Genomic DNA, 25925 nt, shown 5'->3' with positions numbered 1-25925 from the left:
CATGTTGTCTGGTCACAGCAACAGCTTCCAAATGCAAAACCACACACCTGTAATCAACCCCAGACCTTTTAACTACTTCATTGATTACAGGTTAACGAGGGAGACGCCTTCAGAGTTAATTGCAGCCCTTAGAGTCCCTTGTCCAATTACTTTTGGTCCCTTGAAAAAGAGGAGGCTATGCATTACAGAGCTATGATTCCTAAACCCTTTCTCCGATTTGGATGTGAAAACTCTCATATTGCAGCAGGGAGTGTGCACTTTCAGCCCATATTATATATATAATTGTATTTCTGAACATGTTTTTGTAAACAGCTAAAATAACAAAACTTGTGTCACTGTCCAAATATTTCTGGACCTAACTGTATATATTTGCGTTACATATAATATCTTTTGTCACATTTTTTTTTTCATCTCCTATTCACCCCTTTTCTATAAGTTGATTTATTAAATGGTTATGTTCACTAACAGGGATGGCCCTCTAGGGTTAACTGACAGCCAATTATCTAGCTGTCAAGACTTCAGGTTTCTTGCCTGTTCATGGGAAGACTCCTGGAGACTAGCGCAACACAGCAGGAACACCAGGGTAGCGTCATGCTGGGGGAGCATAGGAAACCCGGAAAACAATACAATGGTGAGCCCTCATGCTAGGGAGAGGGTAGTGGGGTCACCTCCTAACACCCACCTGAGGCTGAACCCTACACTCCCTAGTGTCCCTAGACAGATCCTTCCCTCCGTGTGACGATCACGTGCCTAGGCCCTCACTGACCCTAAACTCACCCTGACCAGTGAAGGCCAGCCTATACAATAAGACAACATGAGGTAGGTAAGACACAACAAGCTCTCCTAGATTTCTTCAGTAAGGAACTTAACAGCTGCAATAGAAACTACACCACTGCTATGCAGCAACGAGCACCTTCAACATGGCCAGCATAGGAATGAGCTATAACCAGCATAGGTAGAAGGGAGGAGCAGATATTTATAGTAGTGGGAGTGGCTGCTGCTGAGGTTGCAACTACCTGTTAGATCACTGCAAGATAGAAATAATGGTGAGTGGGCACTAAAGCGGATCTGCTATGCACAATGTGATGTGACCTTCTGATCCCAGATCCCCCCAAGACCACATCAGGCAGTGACATGCTCAGGACAGTTTGAAAGCAGTGTGCTTTTGAAACACATTGGAGTAGTCCTTTAGCCACAAGAGGCCTGTCGTGATTAGATGACTTCTGTGCTGTTTGATCAAAAAACACTAAGTACCTTAAATTTTGAAGTCTATACCACTATTGGTGTTCAAGTATTCATTAATCGCAGTTTGCTGATACATCGTGTATGTATATGTCTGATTATTGGCCACAAAACAGATTTGTGCACTTGTCTATTAATTCAGTACTGAAGGTGTGCAGACCCTATATTATTTCTTTGTTTTAGTGCCCACATTACATGTTCCAGGCATACATGTAACAAGACATTTACTATCGTCCTTACTGGCCCAGTGGGATTGTCTCTACCCTTCTTCAGGATCCTACTACAGACTCACTTAGTCATGACTGTCACCACAAAGGTTTCCAACTGGGCTGATGGTGCCTACAACCCACAGCAGACTTTCAGAACTACTCTTCTTCTTTTAACACTTCTATCTCAAGCTATGGCAGCTTGATGGATGAACGTTCTGTAGCAAGGTTGATCTTCTCTAAGCCAAAATATGTCCACCATGGTCTTCTCCGCCGTTATGTTGATAGTATAAAGCCATCAGGTCTGAACTTGTGCAAAGTGAACATAGCATATGTTCCACCCTTGCAGCGCTCGAACCGCTCAAATCCGGGCGTGATTATTTGTGTCTCGAGTGTCTCCGGACCCGGGGGTTAGGGGACACACTCAAATGAAGTAGGGGGATATTTACAGGGGAGATATAGTTTGGGACGCCACCCGTGGTGTGCGACAATTGGGAGTACCGCTTCTGCCGTTGGGAGTACCCAGGGTGTTGGATCGGGGCAGCTAAGGTGTCGTCGCCCTCCACGGGTACGGGAAGGCCCCGCGACTCGGTGGGATGCTGTGGGATGCAGGGGTCACTCAGGTGCTCACTCAGTCAATAAACAGATGCTGACAACCGGGCAAACCAAATGTCGGGGTATCGCTGCCGCTTGAGGGGAGCACGTCCGGGTTTCATCTCCTGTAGTGTTGCCTGGTGATCCGTGACCTGCCTTCTGGCACTAAGTTTAACTTCAACATGGTGGCCCAGTAGTCTGGAACTTGCTGGGCCCCGCTCCCCACTGTGGCTAAGTGTGGGAGCCTGCTCTCAGGGCTCACGCTTGGGATTTTCTGGACCGTTTTGTTGGAAATTCCTATCCCCCTCGTTGCGCTAGTGCCCTAATTCTGGAACGGGTGGGAACAGATCATAAAGGCTCCATTCTCAGGTACATTTTTCGGGTTGCCTGAAGCTTCTCCCCGACCTAGAGTCCCTGTACCCCGTCGTGCCTCCGGTCCCGGACCGGTGACAGTGCCAGGCTGCTGACCGCCCTCCTTGACAGATCCAGGCACCTAGCCGCAATCTCCTGCGACCGGGGGTCCGACTCCTCTAGGTCCAGACCACAGTCTGCAACCTAGACAGCTTCCCTTTGGAGCCACCACTCCCAAGCTCCTCTCACTTCTTTGCTCACTGACTACACTACTCACCTCCCCTCCCTGACCCCCAGGGGGGCGACTCTATTCCACTCAAGCCGTCCTCTGGTGTGCCTGGTGGGTGTGGTGCAGTGTGTATCTAGGATTTGATTTGCTGTTGGAGGCAACACTACAAGATAGGGTCCCAGAACCATGGTTCCAGGGTTTGGAATTCCGCACGGATGGGCAGTTTGTGCAGTACCCTGTGACAACCTGATAGGCCAGGGGCGTCACACATATTTTAGATAATGTAACAGTTGCACTCAAGTAAAGGGGAGGGAAAAATAACTGAAGGATGTAAACAGTGAATATTGAAATTAGAATATGCATTACTGCCCAGAAATGTTGGATAATGATTGCTATGTTCAGTTTGCACCAGTTCAGACCTTCAGTTTAGGAAGTGTCGGAAATTCTTCTATTTTGTATTATGGAGTCATGTCTTTTGTCTGCACACTCCTCCCAGTGACCTTAGGTGTTCTAATTTTTCTTTTGCAGATTCTTTTCTAGCTCATATAAAATGTCAGGATTGATACGAAAAGAGGCAGAAGTTTAGATTAGAACCCAGTTGAGAGTGACACCTTGGCATGGTAACTGGGCTAAAGTAAATTTGTCCAATTTTCTTTTCAAAATAGATCATTTTTTCTAAAAAAAAAATGTTCATGTTTTCTGGGCAGTAATGCATATTCTCATTTCAATATTCACTATTTACATCCTTCAGTTATTTTTTCTCTCCCTTTTACTTGAGTGCAACTGTTATTTTGGATAATGTATGCTATGCTCAGTTTCCACCAGTTCAGACCTTCAGTTTAGGAAGTGCCGGCAATTCTTCTATTTTGTATTATGGAGTCATGTACTTTGTCTGCGCACTCCTCCCAGTGACCTTAGGTGTTTTCATTTTTGTTTTGTAGGTTCTTTTCTAGCCCATATAACATGTCAGGATTGAAAAGAGGGAGAAAATTAGATTAGGACCAAGTTGAGAGTTACACCTTGGCGTGGTAACTGGGCACAAGTAAATTTGGCTAATTTTATTTGCAAAATAACTCATTTTTTCTAAAAAAAAAACAACAAAAACAAATTATGTTTTCTGGGCAGTAATGCATATTCTCATTTCAATATTCACTATTTACATCCTTCAGTTATTTTTCTCTCTCCTTCACTTGAGTGCAACTGTTAATTTAAATAATGTTTACTAGTGATGAGCGAGTACCAAAAAGCTCGGGTGCTCGGGCTCGGGCCGAGCATCCCAAGATACTCGTTTACTCGGCCCGAGCACCGAGCCCAATGTTATCCTATGGGAGACCCGAGTATTTTTATGAAATGACCCCCCGGCAGCATGTAGAAACCCTAAAAATGTCACAAAAGTCTCAGAAGAGTGCTCAAATGACATGGCAACAGCATGGGGAAGACCCCTTGAAGCATTTATCACTCAAAAGTCACAGCCGTGAACAATTTTGTCCGAGTTTTACGCCATTTTTACGGACTCACCAGAAAACCTTCCAAAATGACTCCAAAATGAATTTTCATGGCGGAAATGTTAAGGGCACATACCCAATAGTGAGATAGAGCTGGTGTATGTTACTTTTTGAGATTATTACATGAAAGATTTTACGTAAAAACATTGTGTGGCACTCCGATGTCCAAAACGCACGTTTTGTGCTTTTTACTAGCGATGTCGGTCATTTTTTTTTCATTCTATCTCCCTCTCTCATACTTACCGTTCCCCGATCACTGCCGCGGCGCTGCACATCTGTTCACTAAACTCCGGCGGCTTTTCCTCTTTTGAAAAAGCCGGCCGCTCATTAAACAATCTCATATTCCCTGCTTTTCGGCGCCTATGATTGGTTGCAGTGAGACACGCCCCCACGCTGAGTGACAGGTGTCTCACTGCACCCAATCACAGCAGCCGGTGGGCGTGTCTATACTGTGCAGTGAAATAAATAATTAAAAAAAACGGCGTGCGGTCCCCCCAATTTTAATACCAGCCAGATAAAGCCATACGGCTGAAGGCTGGTATTCTCAGGATGGGGAGCTCCACGTTATGGGGAGCCCCCCAGCCTAACAATATCAGCCAGCAGCTGCCCAGAATTGCCACATACATTAGATGCGACAGTTCTGGGACTGTACCCGGCTCTTCCCGATTTGCCTTGGTGCGTTGGCAAATCGGGGTAATAAGGAGTTAATGGCAGCCCATAGCTGCCAATAAGTCCTAGATTAATCATGTCAGGCGTCTCCCCGAGATACCTTCCATGATTAATCTGTAAATTACAGTAAATAATTTACCCACTATATGTAACACATCCGTTGCATCCGTCACACAACGCCGCAATGCAACGGATACCGTTCAACGCAAGTGTGAAACTAGCCTAAATAATTAAAAAAAACGGCGTGCGGTCCCCCCAAATTTAATTAAAATTGGGGGGACCGCACGCCGTTTTTTTTAATTATTTAGGCTAGTTTCACACTTGCGTTGAACGGTATCCGTTGCATTGCGTTGTGTGACGGATGCAACGGATGTGTTACATATAGTGGCACAACGGATGCTGCAAAACAACGGAATCCGTTTTGATTTTTTTTTTTTTTTTACAGTTTTACCGGCGGCAGACTATTGTGAACGATCAGCTGATCGCTCCCAGAAGCCGGCCGCCGGGTGATCAGCTGATCGCTCCCTGTAGCAGGCCGCCGGGTGATCAGCTGATCGCTCCCTGCAGCCGGCCGCTGGGTGATCAGCTGATCGCTCCCTGCAGCCGGCCGCTGGGTGATCAGCTGATCGCTCCCTGCAGCCGGCCGATCAGCTGATCGCTCCCTGCAGCCGGCCGATCAGCTGATCGCTCCCTGCAGCCGGGTGATCAGCTGATCGCTCCCAGCGCCGGGTGATCAGCTGATCGCTCCCAGCACGGGGGTAAACTGATCACTCTCAGCGCTGGGTGATCAGCTGATTGCTCCCAGCACGGGGGTAAACTGATCACTCCCAGCGCCGGGTGATCAGCTGATTGCTCGCAGCGCCGGGTGATCAGCTGATCGCTCCCAGCACGGGGGTAAACTGATCACTCCCAGCGCCGGGTAATCAGCTGATCGCTCCCAGCACGGGGGGTAAATTGATCACTCCCAGCGCCGGGTGATCAGCTGATCGCTCCCAGCGCCGGGTGATCAGCTGATCGCTCGCAGCGCCGGGTGATCAGCTGATCGCTCCCAGCACGGGGGGTAACTGATCACTCCCAGCGCCGGGTGATCAGCTGATCGCTCCCAGCACGGGGGTTAAACTGATCGCTCCCAGCGTCGGGTGATCAGCTGATTGCTCGCAGCGCCGGGTGATCAGCTGATCGCTCCCAGCACGGGGGGTAAACTGATCACTCCCAGCGCCGGGTGATCAGCTGATCGCTCCCAGCACGGGGGGTAAACTGATCACTCCCAGCGCCGGGTGATCAGCTGATCGCTCCCAGCGCCAGGTGATCAGCTGATCGCTCGGCCACCGAGAATCTGTGCGGGGGGAGGAGTGCGGAGTGGGTGGAGCCGAGCGGGGCCATGGCGCTGAGGACAGGTGAGTGTGTGTGTGCGTGTGTATATACTGTATATATATATATATATACATGCGGAGTGGAGTGCGGGAGGGGGCGGAGCCGAGCGGGGAAGTGTCGGGCTCCCTGCACACGTGGCCAGGGTAAATATCGGGTAAAGCACTTTCCTTGGTTACCCGATATTTATCTTGGTTACGGGTCCAGGGAGCCAGAGAGAGCATGCGCAGTGAAATCCTAAGGATTCCGCTGCTCAAAAAAACGTTACATGCTGCGTTCCTCCCGCTGGGCGGAAGCAACGGAGTGTCGCCCAGCGGAAGCAACGCAGGTCCTTTTGGCACAATCCGTCATCCATACAAGTCTATGGGAAACAGCGGAATCCGTTAACGGATTCCGCTGTTTTCCAAAAGGGCGGATTGTGACGGAAGGAAAACAACTCAAGTGTGAAAGTACCCGTAATTATTTATTTCACTGTACAGTATACACACGCCCACCGGCTGCTGTGATTGGGTGCAGTGAGACACCTGTCACTCAGCGTGGGGGCGTGTCTCACTGCAACCAATCATAGGCGCCTGTGGACGGGGAAAGCAGGGAATACGAGATGGCTGTGTGCAGAGCAAAGGCTCGGTCACGCTGTGCGGGCCGGCCAATCACTGCAATTCCACAACTAAGGCTAGTTTCACACTTGCGTTTGACGGGATCTGTAGCATTGCGTTGTGTGATGGATGCGTTGCATATAGTGGCACAACGGATGCTACAGATTGTACAAAATAACGCAATCCGTTATAGGTTTTTTTCCTTGACTTTACACATCTGGGCATGCGCAGTTGTGTAAAGACGGATGCGTTAACGGCATCCGTCAAATGACGCATTCTAACGGAGTCCGCCACCATAGGCGTCTATTATAAAAACAATGGACGTCAAACGGATTCCTGCAGATTGCGTTTTTTTGACACTCCGCCAAGCGCAGAAAAACGCTACATGCAGCGTTCCATCCGCCCGACGCAGCGTCAAAATAACGACGCTGCGTCGTCCAGCGGATGCAACGCAGACACTTGCGTTACAGTGCGTCATCCATATAAGTCTATGGTGAATAGCGCAGTGCGTTAACGGACTGCGCTATTCTCAATAGTGACGGAATGCGCTGAACGCAAGTGTGAAACTAGCTTAACAGGGCTGTGGCATTGCAGTGGTCTGCCAGCCAATCCCTGCATGAGGGCTGGCTCTCAAAAGAGCGCCAACATGCAGGGATGAAGACCACGAGTACAGCACGAGTATTGCGAAATTACTCGGTACCCGCCGAGTAGCCCGAGTACAGTGATACTCGTGTGAGTACCGAGTAGTGACAAGCATACTCGCTCATCACTAATGTGTACCAGTAAAGTGGCAGCCGAAACTCAAGTGAACCTCCTAGTCGGGAACCACCCTATGATCTCCTATCACTGCCGGTCAAACTATTCAAGTAATGCCTGTGAAATATTACTATTTGGGTAGGGTTCTCCTTTTGTGGACTGATTCGTGGGATTGTCCACCCAAAATATGCGATTTTTTTTTTTATGTTTAACTCGTATCAAACAATACAGTTATATCATGTGATGAAAAATTATTTTATTTAATAACCAGCTGCAAAAGGATAAAGGATTCACAGAATTAAATAACAATGGTGATAAGAATTACATTGCAGGACATATTAGAAAAGCTAATGATTACATAGCACATTTGTCAGTAAAATAATAGGGAGCAGAGATCACGGCGTCCTCGCTCTTACTCATACTTTCTAAGGCTTACAATCTTTTTGAAATAGCTGAATAGTACCCAGAATATTTTTCATTTTGGTTTGAAAAGCAACAACATCATCAAATGTTTCAATTTTGCTCACTTTGGTATTTTCAACAAGTGCAGCTCCGGATTTTCTGGGGATACCTTCCTTACTTACATGGCAATAGGCGTTCCACACATGAGTCGGGGCGCTTAGTCCATCTTTTTTTATTGGCACATTCCCAAGCACAATGCCCGTTATTATGTATATCACATCTTCACGGTCTGCTAATATTTTCATCATCTCTTTTTCGTATGGACTCCAGATATTGTTATTTACCTCTGGTACCATTGGTACTACATTGGTCAGGGTGAAAGTTGCGTTATAACTATTTTCACAGGCGGTTTGGTGTCCACAGGGATTTAAATGCCCCCTTTGGTATTCTGTATTTGTATAGTCTTCATCCACGGCCTGACTCGTTTGTAAGAGTTCCGGTGGTCTGTTTTTAGATTCTCTTTGTTCAATATTGTTTTTCTTGTTATACTTGCCCAATGCTTCTTTTGCGTCTTGGTATAATGTCATCTCTTTTGATTCAACGTTTCGATAAGGCAACTATAAAAGTAAATCATATGTTTTAATTCTTTTATTGAACAGTTGTAATAAATAGACATATATTACATTTCAAACTTAATGACATTTTATGGTCTACATAACTTATCACCTGGTCAGTTGAGAGGTGAGGATTGTTAAATTGATGTGTGTCTCATCATTGAGGCCCCTCCCAATTGCCAGAACTAGAGTTGAGCGAGTACCTAACTATTCGTACTCCCTATACTCATAACGAGTACTGTTTAATATTCGCATATTCATTCCGAATAGCGTGTGCAATGCAAGTCAATGGGGAAAACTCGCAATGTAACGAGTAACCCGAATGCTGTACTATTCGTGCGAGGAGCGAATAGTGCGGAATTTGGGTTACTCGTTACTTTGTGAGTTTTCCCCTTTTGAATTGCATTGTACATGCTATTCGGAACAAATACGCGAGTATTAGACAGTCCTCGTTATGAGTATAGGGAGTACAAATAGTTACTGTAGGTAACGCGCTCAACTCTAGCCAAAACTTTAAGGGTGCTTTACACGCTGCAACATCGCAAGCGATAGCACCTGCCCCCGTCGTTCGTGCGACATGTGGTGATCGCTACCATAGTGAACAATATCGCTACGGCAGCGCCACATGTACATACCTGTTCAGCGACGTCGCTGTGGCCGCCGAACAATCCCTCCTTCAAGGGGGAGGTGCGTTCGGTGTCACAGCGGCGTCACTAAATGGCCGCCCAATAGAAGAGGAGGGGAGGAGATGAGCAGCCGGAACATGCCGCCCACCTCCTTCCTTCCTCCTTTCCGGTGGACGCAGGTAGGATGATGTTCGTCGTTCCTGCGGTGTTACACACAGTGATGTGTGGTGCCGCAGGAACGATGAACAACCTGCGGAATGAAACACCAAAGACATCATGATTAGGAGCGACGTGTCAACAATCAACGATTTTTGCCGTTTTTGCAATCGTTGATCGTCACTCCTAGCTGTCACACACTGCGATGTCGCTAACGACGCCAGATGTGCGTCACAAACACCGTGACCCCGATGATATATCATTAGCGATGTCGCAGCGTGTAAAGCACCCTTTAGACTTATCTCTCCTGAGCACAATACCATAGCCAAGAGGAGTTGAATGTAGCATCTGGTTATGTAATCACCAACCACTCCATTTTAAATCAATGGCATTGAAGATACAAACGTAGCCAGCACTGCACTTGACTACCTTTATCACTGCCATAGACACATATGTGACCAATTGCATCATTCAATTTGTTCTGAGTGTGGTCTAAGGCGGGCTTTGCACACTACGACATCGCAGGTGCGATGTCGAGGGGGTCAAATTGAAAGTGACGCACATCCGGCATCGCATGCGACATCGTAGTGTGTAAAGGCTCAATGATACTATTAACGAGCGCAAAATCGTCGTAATCGTATCATGGGTGCAGCGTCGGCGTAATCCAGAATTACGCCGATGCGACGGTCCGATGTTGTTCCTCGCTCCTGCGGCAGCACACATCGCTGTGTGTGAAGTCGCAGGAGCGAGGAACATCTCCTACCGGCGTCACCGCGGCTTCCGTAGGATATGCGGAAGGAAGGAGGTGGGCGGGATGTTTACATCCTGCTCATCTCCGCCCCTCCGCCGCTATTGGCCGCCTGCTGTGTGACGTCGCTATGACGCCGCACGACCCACCCCCTTAGGAAGGAGGCGGGTCGCCGGCCACAGCGACGGTCGCAGGGCAGGTGAGTGCGTGTGAAGCTGGTGTAGCGATAATGTTCGCTACGCCAGCTATCACACGATATCGCACTTGCGACGGGGGCGGGGACAATCGCGTGCGACATCGCAGCATCGCCTTGCGATGTCGCAACGTGCAAAGCCGCCCTAAAATGTATAGCTTCCAACCATCCCAGATTCACTGGCTGTCCCTATTTGAAGGCGCAGTCCCACTGTCTTGGCAGGTCAGGGCTTTGTCCCGACTCTTGCTCACTCTCTCCATGCATTGTCTTCATTGCTACATAGATCTTCCTCCTCGGGGAAGGTGGAGCTGGCTTCTCTGCTCTGAACACACTTACATTAGATAAATAAACAATTCTCTTTTCTTGTGATCTGTTATCATTGGGAATCAAACTCACAACGTGCATCATTGTTGGCAGCAGCTAAAGCTACGAGCCACAGCCTGCACTGACGAGAATGGGGGGATTTTCTAAACTTGAAGTTGCATTGCAGTCTCTGAACCCAGATTATACTGGTACATAGTGATACATCTGTACATAGCAGTGTATGTCTATGTCTCTGTATTCTCCCTATAAACAAAAATGTAAAACAATTATGTGACGCCCTGACAAAATCAGGTTGTTACAGAAAACTGCATCCATCTTCCAGATGCAGGATTCCCTCTTCCTTGGCCTTCCAACACAACCCCACACACAGGTACAAACACCAGCCACAAAAGCCTAGTCACCCCCCTAGGACAATAGGGACACACCAGTGGGCGGGGCCAGGCAGATGGTGACGCCCACCTAGGGGTTCTGGGGTGTTCGGGGAGGGAACAAGTGAGTCTGAGTCAGACAGAGTTAGAGTGAAGTTTGAGCAGAGGAAGTGAGAGGAGTGAGAGGTAGTCGGGGATTGTAGCTCCCGAACTACCGGACTACCTCAGCTGACTAGGTGGCAAACTGCAATGCAGGGCCACAGGCGACGGAGATCCAGTTGCGGGAGACCTTAAGTGGACTGGGGCAGGGTTGTATCCCGCCGGTGCCGACAGCGGGAATCCTGTCCGGAGGCCATGCACAGTTGGGGTACCTGGACCCCAGGGCGATGACAGCTGCAAGCACCTTTCCAAGATTCCAAGTCTTGTCCCACTAGTAGCCCAGATAGAGTGAGACGGAAGCCCAACGCGGGGGATAGGGCGTCTGCAAGTGCCTGCAAAAATCCCAAGGGCAAGATCTCGCGGGCAACAGCTCCCACAGCAAAGACACCAGGAGTGGACTTTTCCCGTTCCATGCAGACTAGTCAACACAGGAGACACCAAACTAGAGTGCAGGAGGAAGGGCACCTGTTCTGGTCACCGGCACACCCCTCCGGAGGCTACCAGTATCCAGCACTTGATTTACTATCTGGACTCTGTGTGAGTTATTCAAAAACAGTGAGTACACCGGTATGATCCGGTCCAACCTGCGAACTGCACCGCAGCATTTCACTCCCACCTGCACCTTGGCCCCGGGAATACACCTCCCCTACCTGTGGAGGGGATACCATCCTACTGCCCCACTCCATCAGTCCCGGGCACCCTATATCAAGACAGCGGTGGTATCACCAACCATCACTGCAACCCACGGGTGGCATCACTGACAAACTCTCCCCTGTAAATAACCCCTTTATTCAGTTGTGGGTGACGGGCTGCTGCACGAGCCCCGAATCCGGCTGCCACTCGAGCCACAGCCACGATCCCGGATCCGAGCGTCCCGAGTAGCCCCTCTGACGTGGTCTGTGCCCCCGCCCGCGACAATTACATGAATTTAATTTTAATTCTTGTTTTTTAAAAAAATAATAAACATCACAAATCATAAAATAACATGGGACGTGTCCCGCTAGTCATAACAACATGCACAATACAGCAATCAGATTTACAGTGATCGGTAAATGCCATAAATAGCATAATTGATTTTTTTTCCCAATAAACCCACGAAAATGATAAAAATGCAACACTGAGGTCGTGTTCACACATAGTAAATGCTGTGTTTTTTCTATTGCTCTTTTCTGACATTTTGTGCAGGCGTCCGCACCACACAATGCAGTAACAATCTACTCCAATTATTGCGTTTCTGCTGTGTTTCTTTTATATGTTTTTCCCTTATTTGATGCTTTTTTGGTGCAGATGTGAAGCCATGTTTTAATGTTTTTTTAATGATACACAAACGCTTTGACATTGCTCCATAGATGCCTATAGAGGAAAAAAAAATGCACCAAAGCTCACAGTATAACAGATTTTTTAGAGGTTTTCAAGAAATCACATCCATGTTGCTTGGAGGTTCAGGGCGTGTTCACATGTTGCGTCAATGCTGTGTTTAACTGTCAAGCAAAGTGGATGTGATTTCATGAAAACATCGCCCATTCTGCATTTAAAGACGCCGCTGAACGGTGCGACTTTAATGATTTTTCATCTAGAGGCTTCTATGTGAAGCCTGAAAAACTGCATGTAGAAAACACAGTTACTTTTTTAACAGTAGAATGAAAGCTTTTATGTACTATAAAAAAAACAGATTAAAAACACTGATTCAATTCTGCCCCAAAAACGCATCAAAAAGGAAAAAAGGCACGAAAAATGCAGCAAAAATGCAATAACGAGATATTATTATTGCATAGTTTGGTGTAGACACCTACTGTATGTAAAATGTACAGAAAATAAAAAGAACTGTATTATGCAACATGTGAACAGAGACTTAGGCTAGGGCCCCACTTTGCGTTCTCCTACTTGCAGTTCTGAACGCACGTTTTGGGCTTAATTGATTTGACCAAAGTTGCCTTTTTTTGAAATTTAGCGCTGAAAACACATGCGTATTTACCGCGTTTTAGATGCGTTTCCAGCGCTTTTTACATGCTTTTCCACTTGCGTTTTGACAAATGCGTTTTGAACATCAAGAAACAGCTAAATAAAGTTTAAGCAGTCAAACAGAATGAAAAAATCGATATTTCAAAGTAAAATAATGGAAATAAATTTATTTCATTAAATTATTGCGCTAATTCGATATTTAACAAAAAAATAGCAATAAATTAATAATTATTTTTAATTTATTGGTCGGACGATGTGTGTGTGTAAAGGGACATATGAAATAATTATTTTGAAGTCCAAAACGCATGTTTTCTGCACCAAAAAAGCAGGTAAAACGCTGGAATTTTGAGGATTGTTGGTTTTTGCCATTTCTCATAGACTTCAATGTTAGCAAAACGCACCCAAAATGGCAAAAACAATTGACATGCTGCTTCTTTGAACGTATGTTTTTTGCCACAAAATATGCAAATTCGCAGATGCGTTTACAAATGCAAAGTGGGATCGGAAAAATCACATTTGCGATTGATTTTGATGGGAAATGGAAATGCAAGCATTTTGGCAGGAAAAAGGTGCTTCTCAAAACGGACCAAAAAAGCACCAGAAACGCAGGTGGAAACGCAACGTGGGGCCCTACCCTTACAGACACAAAAAAGCCAGATGTCATATAGTGAAGCTACAACCAGATGCTAAAGTTCTGGCTGCTACAACTATGAATGAATGAACAAAAAATAAATCCATAGATCCCAACTAGAGATGAGTAGGACGCACAGATGATGTCGCACGAGCCCTGGCTGTCTATTAATCAAGATTTAAAGTACCTTGAAAAAGTATTCAAACCTTGTGAACTTTTCCACATTTTTTCACTTTAGACCCACAAATTTAAATGTATTTGAGATTTTATGGGATATACCATGTTTTTCCAAAAATAAGACACTGTCTTATACTTTTTTTTTCCCCCAAAAAAGCACTAGGACCTTTTTTTGGAGTAGGCCTTATTCTTGGAGAAACATAGTTGGGGGTTTTATCACCCCAAAAAAGCAGACCCCCCTCTACCCCCCATCCCAGGAGACTCATACTTACCAGACCCCGGACATCTGCGGGGCTCCAAGGTCCTCCTGTGATCTTCACAGGGCGCTCCCAGCAGTTATGCTGCATGCTGTCCTCCCCTGCTTCTAGCCTACACACTCATATATATCAGATCGCACTCACTCATACACATGCACACTCACATCAGATATTACACACAATCACCAGTCAGATCGCGCACACACACTCACTAGTCACTCACCCCAGCAGTACAGACTGCCTCCAGGCGCAGGTAGAGATGGAACGCAGTGCAGTGGAACACATTGAAGACTCAGCGGTGGAATGCTTCACAGGTCCTGTAGGCATTCTATCCGCAGGTCCTATGCGTTCCACTGCACTGTGTCTCAGGATTCTCTAGGCCAGAAGAAATCGTTATCGCTGGATGTGGTGAGTGTGTGTGTTATCTGATGTTTGTGTGTGTGAGATCGGATGTGTGTGGGGGTGCGATCACTGCAGGTCCTGCCGCTCAGCGTTGGGTGAGTATGATTGCAGGATGTGTACTGTCTATAATGAAGTCTCCTGCAGTATTCTTTAACTTTTTTAGCTGCATTGACTTTTCTTTATTGAACCACGACTAGGGTTTATTTTCAAGGTGGGGCTTATATTTAAACCTTAAGCGGCCTTTACACACAGCGACATCTCTAGCGATGTCGCTGGTGAAAGCACCCGCCCAGTCGGTTGTGCGTCACGGGCAAATCGCTGCCCGTGGCGCACAACATCGCTATCACCCGTCACACATACTTACCTGCCTAGCGACGTCGCTGTGGCCGGCGAACTGCCTCCTTTCTAAGGGAGCGTTTCGTTCAGCGTCACAGCGGCGTCACTAAGTGGCCGTCCAATAGAAGCGGAGAGGCGGAGATGAGCGGGCCGAACATCCCGCCCACCTCCTTCCTTCCTCATTGCGGGCAGCCGCAGGTAAGGTGATGTTCCTCGTTCCTGCAGTGTCACACATAGCAATGTGTGCTGCCACAGGAACGACGAACAACCTGCGTCCTGCAACAGCAATGATAATCGGGAAAGGAACGACGTATCAACGATTAGGTAAGTAGTTTTGATCGTTAACGGTTGTTCCTGCGTTTCACACGCAACAACGTCGCTAACAAGGCCGGATGTGCGGCACGAATTCCGTGACCCCAACGACATCTCGTTAGCGATGTCGTTGCGTGTAAAGCCCGCTTTACTCTGAAAATGCTGAAAATCCTTGCTAGGGCTTATTTTATTTTTTTTTGGAGGGGGACCTTATTTTTGGAAAAACGCGGTAGCAGCACAGAGTAACAAGTATATGTGAAGTGTAAAGGAAATAATACATGTTTTTTTAATTATTTTAAAAAATATAAATCTGAAGATTATGTGCATTTGTATTCAGCCCCCTGTAGTCTGATAGCCCTAAATAAAATCCTGAGTAATCAATTGCATCCAGAAGTCCCATAATTCATAAAATGAGTCCACCTGTGAGTATTTCATTCTCAGTATAACTACAGCTGTTCTGTGAAGACTTCAGAGATTAGTTTGAGAACATTAGGGATCAAATAGCATCATGAAAACCAAGGAACACACCAGACAGGTCAGAGATAAAGTTGTGAAGAAGAGTAAAGCAAGTTTAGGTTATAAAAAAAAAACATCTCACGGAGCACAGTTCAATCCATCATCCAAAATGGAAGAAGCACGACACAACTGCAAATCTACCAAGACATGGCCATCCACCTAAACAGACATCCCAAGCAAGGAGAGCACTAATTACAGAAGCAGCCATTAGGCTCATTGTCACTGTGGAGGAGCTAGAGAGATCCATAGTCGTATACTCCCCAAATCTGGCCTTTATGGAAGACCAGCAAGAAGAAAGATATTTTTGAAAGCCATAAGACTTGTTTCTAGTCTATAAAAAGCCATGTACAGGACAGCTAGCATGTGGAAGAAGATGCTCTGGTCAGATGAGACCAAAGTAGAATTTTTGGGGTTAAATGCAAAACAATATGTGTGGCAAAAAACTAACACTGCACATCACCCTGAAAATACTATCCCCACCGTCAAACATGGTGGTAGCAGAATCATGCTGAGAGGATGCTTTTTTTCAGCAGGGGCGGGGAATTTGGTCAGAGCTGATGGGAAGATGGATAGAACTAAACACAGGGTAATCCTGGAAGAAAACTTATTAGAGGCTGCAAAACACTTGAGACTGGGATATAGGCTTACGTTCCAGCAGGACAAAGACCCTAGACATACTGCCAGAGCTACAATAGATGTTTTAGATCAAATTATAATCATATGTGTGAATGTCTAGTTACAGTCCAGATCGGAATCCCATTGAGAATCTGTGTCAGGACTTGAAAATTGCTGTTCACAGACGTCTCCATCCAATCTCACTGAGCTACAGCAAAGAAGAATGGGCAAAAATTACAGCCTCTAGATGTGCAAATCTGGTAGACACATATCCCAAAAGACTTATGCAATAATTGCAGTTAAAGGTGGTCCTACAAAGTAATGACTCAGGGGTCTGAATACAAATGGAAAGAAAATATTCCACCGCCTGCAAACCCTTGTCGTGTGGAATGGAGGAGTACAAAGCCTCCACATCAATGCTTGCCAGTATACAATCATCATCCACAGTTATCCCCTCGATCCTCCTCAGAAAGTCGGTGGAATCTCTGGTATACGACTGCAGAGATGTAACAAAAGGTCGCAGAACGATGTCCAAATATTGGCCTAAATTTTGGCATATACTGTTGATTCCTGAAACTATTGGTCTACCCTTTAATGGATCTATCCCTTTATGCACCTTCGGTAATCCACTAGGGGTCGTCAGTTCACTCAGCACAATGCCTTCATATTGAGAGCACTCAATTTCTGCCTAACCAGAAACTACTTCGTCTTCGATGGTAAGTTCTTCCACCAGCGCAGGGGCACCGCGATGGGGAGCCCTTGTGCCCCCTCGTATGCCAACTTGCTCCTGGGCTGGTGGGAGGAGACGATGGTCTTTGCCGGCGAGGACGAGGTAGATGATATTCACAGGGTGGAACTCTGGGCACGTTATATTGATGACGTATTTATAATCTGGCGTGGCTCAGAGAGTGCTCTGAAGAGCTTTGTTAATGTTTTGAATGACAACCCTATTGGATTACATTTTACCTATGAGGCAAACCAGACTACTCTACCCTTTTTGGACATTCTGGTCACAAAAACGGAAGGAGGTGCCCTCAAAACGAGCACGTATAGAAAACCCACCTCCACCAATTCCATTCTGAGATGGGAAAGTAATCACCCTATTCCCCTAAAAAAAGGAATACCTAAGGGGCAATATCTTAGGATGCGTAGAAACTGCTCGGACGAGGGCTCTTTCAGGCACCAGGCCAATGATCTCAGAAAAAGGTTTCTGACAAGGGGCTATCTCGAAAGGGTCCTAAAAAAAGCCTTCAATGATACCAAAAAAATGAACAGATCGGATCTTCTGATCCCGGCCTCTGAAAAGAGTGGTGACGATATAATCAGGTTCATCACAACTTTTTCCAATGGCTCACACCAGGTCAAAAATATTCTGGAAAGACACTGGTCCATTTTACAAATGGACAAGGACCTTGAAGAGAAGGTCGGTGTATATCCACATGTCACTTACAAAAGAGGACGATCCCTACAGGATAGACTCGTCCACAGTCATTTCCAAGCACCTCAACAACAAACATGGCTGAAATCCAACATAAAAGGCTGCTATAGGTGCGGGAAATGTGTGGCTTGTCCATTCATAAAATCCTCAAAAAACTTTGAGTCCAATGTCACCCATGAACAATTCGAGATACGTCACTATATAAATTGCCGTTCCCGAGGAATCATCTACAAAGCTACCTGTGAGTGCGGGGTAGAATACGTCGGGAAAACCATCAGGGAATTTAGACGACGGGTCGGGGATCATCTGGGTGACATGGAACATAAGAGGGAGACCCCCCTGGCCCGCCACGTTAACAACGTACATGGCGGAAAAAAGAGTGTGATTTCATTCATTGGTATTGACAGGGTGGACCCACCTATTAGGGGGGGAAATTGGGATCGTCTAATCCTGCAACGCGAAGTCAGGTGGATTTTTAGGCTTGACACTGTGACACCTAAGGGCCTGAACGAGCAGCTACAGTATGGCTGCTACATCTAATGTAACCTGCGTGATAATGTATGATCTTTGTCAACCACTCCTGAATCCCTAACCAGCATCCTTCTTCTATAGGATTTCGGCTTGTTAAAAATATTATTAATGGACAGTTTGGGTCATGAACTGGCCCCTGATACCATTACGGTGGAAAGGCTTTTCCACCGTATCTTAAACCTCAAATGTATATTGAAAATGCATCAACCTCTGACACACTCACTAGGAGGTCGTAGTGTGGGGAACCATAACAATGACCTACTACCTGACTGGTGTAATAGATAATTTTCTTTCTCCCCATGACATGGGTCTTTTCCTAGTACATTGCAATACGGAGAATACTAAAATTATGTATGATACTTCACAAAGTTTATTCCCCCCTTTTTTCAAAAACCTGCATATATTGGCATAATGATGATGTAATTTGATGTATGTGTGACGCGACCCACCTATATATCAACGGGAGGTACGGATCTATTCATACATATTTCATTAAAAATGTCTTTCCCTTGTATAACATTTTGTCAGGTTAGCTATAATCGCTCCTATTTGGGATGGAGGGGCGTACTATCTCCTTTGGAAAGAATGAGTGACGTGTGTCATCCTGTGCCTCATCACAGTTTATGGTTATATGATGTGACCTGATCGTGCCTTAGTTTATCTAGAGGGTTAAATGAATGTGACTCATGCATATCTATATGAGCCCTTTTGGAGTACAGGGCCGATTAGGTCACGAAATGGGCGTTTCAATTCCTCCATTACAGTCTGAATGAATGTCCTGGGGGCGTATCTCTAACTTAGAATGCATTCCGTGGTTAGCGATGACGCGACGGATCACATGTTCGATCACGTGATGCTGGCTGCATCACGTGACGCGGTCCAAGCCTCGTTCTCGCATAACGTCATTACACTATATCGCTTCCTGGAATTCAGCGGTGACGCGGTCGATCACGCGTCCGATCACGTGGTCCTCTTTGCACCACATGATGAGGTACAAGCCTCACTTTCATACATACTACCCGGAAATGCGATGCACGCACCGGAGATATGGAGTATGTATAATGGAGGAACGCTAGGACACGTGGGACCCCCACAAAAGGGTGGTAAGTGTCTCTCTAATTATATGACCACATGTGTTTATTGAATGCACCTGACCGGAGGCCGTTTGGATTGGCAATGTGGGCCCTAACTATGTGTTTATAAGTCATTACCTATGGGGCATACGGTTTGCAGCATTTGGTGTATGGACCTTGCAGGTGCCACACCACTTTTTGGCCCTCCATATTTCTCTTTCATGCCCTGGTCCCCTGAGGAGTCACCATCTTGTGACGAAACGCGTCGGGGGGCATGTGGGGCGGGTGTACACAAGGACTTAGGTTCAGATGTGGACCGTCCTTGTAAGGACGGGAGTCAAGGGGGCATAGGGCAAGTTACACCAAGCCCGGATTCCAAGCCCCGCTGTGACCCCTCCAGTATCGATATGCTGTGCAAAATTTAGGAAGATCATCTAAATGGGTGAGATCCTTCCATTGTTTGCTTATTTATCTGTGTGTTTAACTACTGAACAAGGTTATAAGGCTATTTTTGGCTGTTGCCAGTAACTAGGGGATTTAAAACTGTATGTATACACAATACACGGTAATAGTAGGACCACTGTCCGTATTTCCCTTCATTGCTGTGCAGTGCGAAGCCTTATTATCTTAACACACTTTTATTGTCCCTGTATGGTAGTTGTCCAATGGTATCCCGATTTAATGTGAAAATACGGGCCTTGGCTACCCACAGGGTGATCCAAACTTGTATGCATTTTACTATATTTCATCATTTTAATAACTAAGATTAAAAGTTACGTTTTAGAATTATTCCTCACTGGTGCTGTCAACTAGTTATTGTTTTACCTGGTGAAAATAAACAAGTGAGATGGGAATAGATTTGGTTTTTATTAAGTTACCTAATAATTCTGGACAGTAATAGTTACCTGCACAAACAGATCTCCTCCTAAGGCCCCTTTCACACGTCAGTGATTCTAGTACATTTGTGCTTTTTTTTAAACGTACCAGAATCACTGACATACGCAGACCCATTATAATGAATGGGTCTGCTCACACGTCCGTGATTTTTCACTGCACGTGTCTCCGTGTGGCGTACCCGCGTGTGCGTGATTGCCACACGGAGACATGTCCATTTTTTCTGGCATCACTGATGTCCCACGGACCACTCAGTGGTGTGGTCCGTGAAACACGTGCCAGAAAAAAACGTGCTTTTAAAACAAAAATCATTTTTACCCGGCGTCCAGCGATGTCCTCTGCAGCCCGTTCTCCCTGCTGCTTCTGAGCCGGCTCATTATTGTCGCGCATATTCATGATGCACGACACAGCCGACCCGGAAGCAGCTGCTGCGGGGGTCACCGCCGGCCGGATGCTGCACCGCGGGAGCGATCAGCACCATGGACAGCGGGAGCGCGCACAGGTGAGTAGTTTTCTAAGTGCAATCACGGGCCACGGAGAACGGAGCCCGGATTGCACTTAGACAACCCACGTGTGCCATGAATCACGGCACACGCAGGGACATGTGCGTGTTTTACACGCCAGTGAAAAACGTCACTGTTTTTCACTGACGTGTGAAACGGGCCTTAGATAGCCAAATCTAAAAAAACCCCACTCCAACTTCCAAAAATATTAAGCTTTGATATTTGAGTCTTTTGAGTTGATTGTTGATCAATAAAAAAAAAAATCCTCTAAAATACAATTTGCCTAATAATTCTGCACACGGTGTGGGATGTAAATTAATACATTTTTGAATAAAAATCTATATTTTAATTACCATGATTTCCTTAGCTTATTTAATTTGAATACCTAATTCGGATTATAGTGTATAAAGACTGATGTTGACAAATTCCCTTTAACTATGACAATTTACAAAGATGACTCTGACTAATTAGATTTTGAGCCTTAATCATTTCTTTGGAAAGGGTAACACTTCCTCATGTGGTTATTGTGTAAATACTTGTTATAGTATAAAAAGGCTCCACATTCTACATTATTTATCTCCGGCTTCCAGCAGAGAACATGAAGCTATTGCTGATCATTTCACTGATCCTAGCGGTGGCCATTGTCACCCAAGCCCGGGTTAACAATGACTTTAACAACTGCCTTGGATATTTTTACAAGGCCCATGTCCCCAGTGGCTTTCAAGGCATCGCTAAGTCTGATCTGTTTGATCGCAAGAAGTTTCCAGATGGAATAAATGTTAACGACCTGTCTTCTCCAGCTTATATTTGCCAAACATTTAATGGTTCCAATCGGTTTGCCACCTTGTATGACAGGGGGAGACGTATGCCCCTCTACTCCGCCTACATCATGGACGTAAAAGCCAGCGAATCTGAAAAAACTTGTAAGCGAATCAATACTTTCAGAGTGGAACCTCAGGTGAGTACTTTTATATCTACTTTCATAGGATGCACAATGCTTCATTTTATCTCCATGATAAATCCCGATCGGTTAATCCCAAATGTTAAATTACCTTCGGTTACATAGAATAAAATGAACAAACTCAGGAGCCCATGACACCTGTGACATTGTCTATGTGCTATTTTATTTAGAACTTTAATTTAAGTTTTAAAGGGAATTTGTCAGCAGTATTTTGATAATCTGAGAGCAGCATAATTTAGGGGCTGAGACCCTGATTCCGGCAATGTGTTTGCTGACTGTTTTTTTAGTTTTAATGAAATCAAATGTTGCAGACTGATTGTCTTATACCATTTAGTCCTCCTGTTCTGTGTAACCCTACACCTGTCACTGATTGGCAGCTTTTGGCCTATGCACTGTGTACACAAAAAGCTGGCAATCAGTGGTGTGGGCGGGGTTATACATTAGAGAACTGCTAAATCTGCAGCAGAAAAAACTGTGGTTTTATCAAATCTACAACAGGCAGCCCAATAAGTTATATATAACTGGAATTAGGGTCTCTGCCCCTCATCATGCTAATCTCAGATAACATAGCAAAAACCTAAAGGCAGGGAATTTATCACATTCAACAATACTGTGAAATCTGTAGGTAGCATGAAACAGAGTAGGAAAAGTTAAGTAGATTGATAAGGGCCAGCTCCAGGTTTTTGTGTCTCAGTGGGTCCCTTGCACATGCAGACAGACACACAGATACGTACACATACAGGCATACGTACATATACTATACATATTTGAAGAATTCACAAAAATATATACAGTATAAAAAGATATACGGTACATATACAGTTATATACACTGACATACATAGACACACATTATACATGCACACACAGACACATTAGATATATTTTTAATATGGGGAAGCCGGCAGCAGCCTCACTCCCCTCCCCCGCTGATCTCCATCCAGCTCTGAACGGGCATGTGGCTGTGCAGGGTACGCTGCTTGATGGCCGTCAGACATAGCAGCACTCAGTGCACACAGATCTCTGTTCATACATCACAGGGGAGGCTGGGGGTTACAGCATAAATATCACATGAGAGGCTGAAGGCAAACACATTACTGTGGTGTGAGGCATACAGCACAGGGGTGAGGGGATATACAGCTCTGGGGGGTATACAGCACTGGAGTGGAGGGACGTACAGCTTTGGGGTGGTATGCAGTTCTGGCGTCGGGAACATACAGCTCTGGGGGGTATACAATACTGGGGTTGGAGGACATACAGCTCTGGGGGGTATATTATTATTATCTATTTATAGAGCACCATTGATTTCATGGTGCTGTACATGAGAAGGGGGTTACATATAGAATACATATACAAGTTACAATAGACTAGTATAGAGAGAAGAGGACCCTGCCCTTGCAGGCCTACATTATATAGGATTTTGGGGAGGAGACAGTAGGTGGGGTGTAGGTCCGCACGGTGGTGAGGCGGCAGCTCTGCGCGGTGGTGAGGCGGCAGCTCTGCACGGTGGTGAGGCGGCAGCTCTGCGCGGTGGTGAGGCGGCAGCTCTGCGCGGTGGTGAGGCGGCAGCTCTGCACGGTGGTGAGGCGGCAGATCCACATGGTGGTGAGGCAGCAGGTGTGTACAGTACTGAGATGGGGGGGTATACAGCTCTGGGGGCTATACAACACTGGTGTGGGGCAGCATACAGCTCAGCAGGAAAAAATTAAAACAAAAAATCGCTAGGGGTGAAGCCAAGTAACCAGTCTCCTGTTCCCCTCCAGCGTTTTCACCCTTTTTCGGCGCTACTCTGGTACCATGGCTCCATCTTGTGCATGTAACGTCCAACTACTGTATCTGGAAGTAAGAAGTTACATCACAAGTTCCCAATGCATCTTTATGAGAGCCAGAATGAGGCCAGAATGAGGCTTTCATAGACTTGTATTGAGTTGTGACCTCTGGATCAATGAAACACTGGAGCTGGAGCTGCTGGCAGGTTACAAATCGCTGAACAGGGATAGGGATTAGCCTAGGGACCCCTAGCTTGAGGGATAGCTCAGAAACACACTATCCTTCTTACCAAACCGTCATTGCAATGACATCGTGAAGCTAAAACAACTTTACCACCAGTGAAGCCGCTAGCTTTTTTCTGAAAAAACCCTGCCTAGGAAATCCTCGGCTGGTGCACTGACATCTTAAAGACACCGTGTGCACATGCCCTAATATAGATTTAAAAAAAAAGACAAAAATTAAGAAAACTTGGTGCAGATCAAAAAAAGAATAAAAACACCAAAAACTAGACAAAAAAAGACGTAAATGCAATTCTGAATTGGGCCCTAAATTTTAGCTTGTGCAAACATAGACATTTTCTGTAATTATGGCCAAAGTACGTCTATTGATTAGATCTATGGAATAAAAGAGTAAGGACATGACTTTCTTTTACAGTTGGCTTATCGAGGAGTGACGGAAAACATGGAATTTGTAATGGATGCAAGGAGTGGATTACAGAAGTATAACTGGGATAAGAAGATTGGAGAAAGAAAAGAAGAGAACAGACCTATGTACCTGTTAAGAACAAGTCAGGCACTTGATTATGACTATGGAAACACAACATACGATAGGGGGCATCTAAACCCCTGTGGGCACCATACTGTCAGTCGCGATGAATATAAAGCGACATTCACCCTGACCAATGCAGTACCAATGGTACGAGAGATAAATCAAGTTTGGAGTGTATATGAAAATGAGATGATTAACATGTTAACAGATCAAAACGAAAAAATATACGTAATAACGGGGATTGTACCGGGGAATGTACCGATAAAGGAGGGTGGATTATCTGCTCCGACTCATGTGTGGAACGCCTATTGCCACGTAGATAAGAATGGTACACCTAAAGGGGTCGGAGCTGCACTTGTTCAAAATACAATGGCTAGCAAAATTGGGAAATTTAACAATATTGGTGATTTTCAAAAGAAACTGCAAGACTTTCTGGGTGTTATTAATATTGAGCTATTTAGCAATGGCTGTAAGCCTGAGAAATAATGAGCTCCTCTCTGCTATATTACCGACTATATAATCGTTAGCTCCTGAATTGTAACATGGGACTGATTTGTTTTTTCGATGCTATGAATTCATTATGTAATCCTTTATTCTCCATTACAGCAATATATAACAAATAATAATAAATCACTTTTTATCGCATTATACAGTTGTATTGTTTTATTTGATTTCAGCAATAAAATCGTAATGTAGAAAATTGAAGATTTGCCAGCACGACCTATAGTATTAATTGAATGTGCAAGTGTAAAGGCCCCGTTACACGCAACGACGTATCTAATGATATATTGCCGGGGTCACGGATTCCGTGACGCACATCTGGCATCGTTAGCGACGTCGTTGCGTGTGACACCAACGAACGGCCGTTAACGATGGAAAATACTCACCTAATCGTCCATCGTTGACACGTCATTCCTTTTCAAAATATCGTTGATTGTTGAGGACGCAGGTTGTTCGTCATTCAGCACACATCGCTACGTGTGACACCTCGGGAACGACGAACTACAGCTTACCTGTGGCCACCGTCAATGCGGAAGGAAGGAGGTGGGCGGGATGTTACGGTTCGCTCATTTCAGCTCCTCTGCTTCAATTGGGCGGCCGCTTAGTGACGCCGCTGTGACGCCGCACGAACTGCCCCCTTAGAAAGGAGGTGGTTCGCCGGCAACAGCGACGTCGCTTGGCAGGTAAGTCCCTGTGACAGGTACGAGCGATGTTGTGCGCCACGGGCAGCGATTTGTCCGTGACGCACAACCGACGGGGGCGGGTATGCTTGCTAGCGATATCGCTGCGTGTAACGGGGCCTTTAGACTGAATACAAGAATTTCACTGTTACTACACATAAATACATGGGGCTCTTCAAGGGACTCTGTACAAGCCAAGTACATATACTGTATAAAGATCCTGGTGTGGGTGGGGTTAGCTTTTACAGCTCTGCTGCATTGTTAAATCTATCATTTATGATTGTGTCAGAACGGCTGCACCTAGTCACCTAAGTGATACGCTGTTGGATTCAGGGTCTCTTTGCCCACATCATGCTGCTGTCATATCAGGTAGCAAAAATCTGCTGACAGATTCCATTTAAAGCTCACCAATTACCAAGATTTTCCTAAATAACCAAAAGTCAGTGCTATACTGGCACTATCAGGCTGAATCTATACATACCTTTAGTTG

General features: G+C 45.7%; 1 protein-coding gene across 1 annotated transcript; it reads left to right on the top strand.

The window, feature by feature from the left end:
• The first annotated feature begins 21352 nt into the window (after positions 1–21352).
• Positions 21353–24889, top strand: LOC142301962 (endonuclease domain-containing 1 protein-like). Its single transcript, XM_075343026.1, has 2 exons — positions 21353–21714; positions 24141–24889. Exons 1-2 carry the CDS (start codon positions 21355–21357, stop codon positions 24738–24740), a joined length of 960 nt encoding a protein of 319 aa, XP_075199141.1. The 5' UTR covers positions 21353–21354; the 3' UTR covers positions 24741–24889.
• Positions 24890–25925: the final 1036 nt, after the last annotated feature.

This window comes from Anomaloglossus baeobatrachus, chromosome 4, assembly GCF_048569485.1.
Source record: "Anomaloglossus baeobatrachus isolate aAnoBae1 chromosome 4, aAnoBae1.hap1, whole genome shotgun sequence".
Taxonomy (NCBI): domain Eukaryota; kingdom Metazoa; phylum Chordata; class Amphibia; order Anura; family Aromobatidae; genus Anomaloglossus; species Anomaloglossus baeobatrachus.
This window is presented reverse-complemented; position numbering and strand designations above follow the sequence as displayed.

Excerpts from the sequence above, each read along its gene's own strand:
- LOC142301962 (XM_075343026.1), top strand. The coding sequence starts at position 21,355 with ATGAAGCTATTGCTGATCATTTCACTGATCCTAGCGGTGGCCATTGTC. Across the intron at positions 21,715-24,140 it reads CTTTCAGAGTGGAACCTCAG|TTGGCTTATCGAGGAGTGAC; the intron begins GTGAGTACTTTT and ends TTTCTTTTACAG.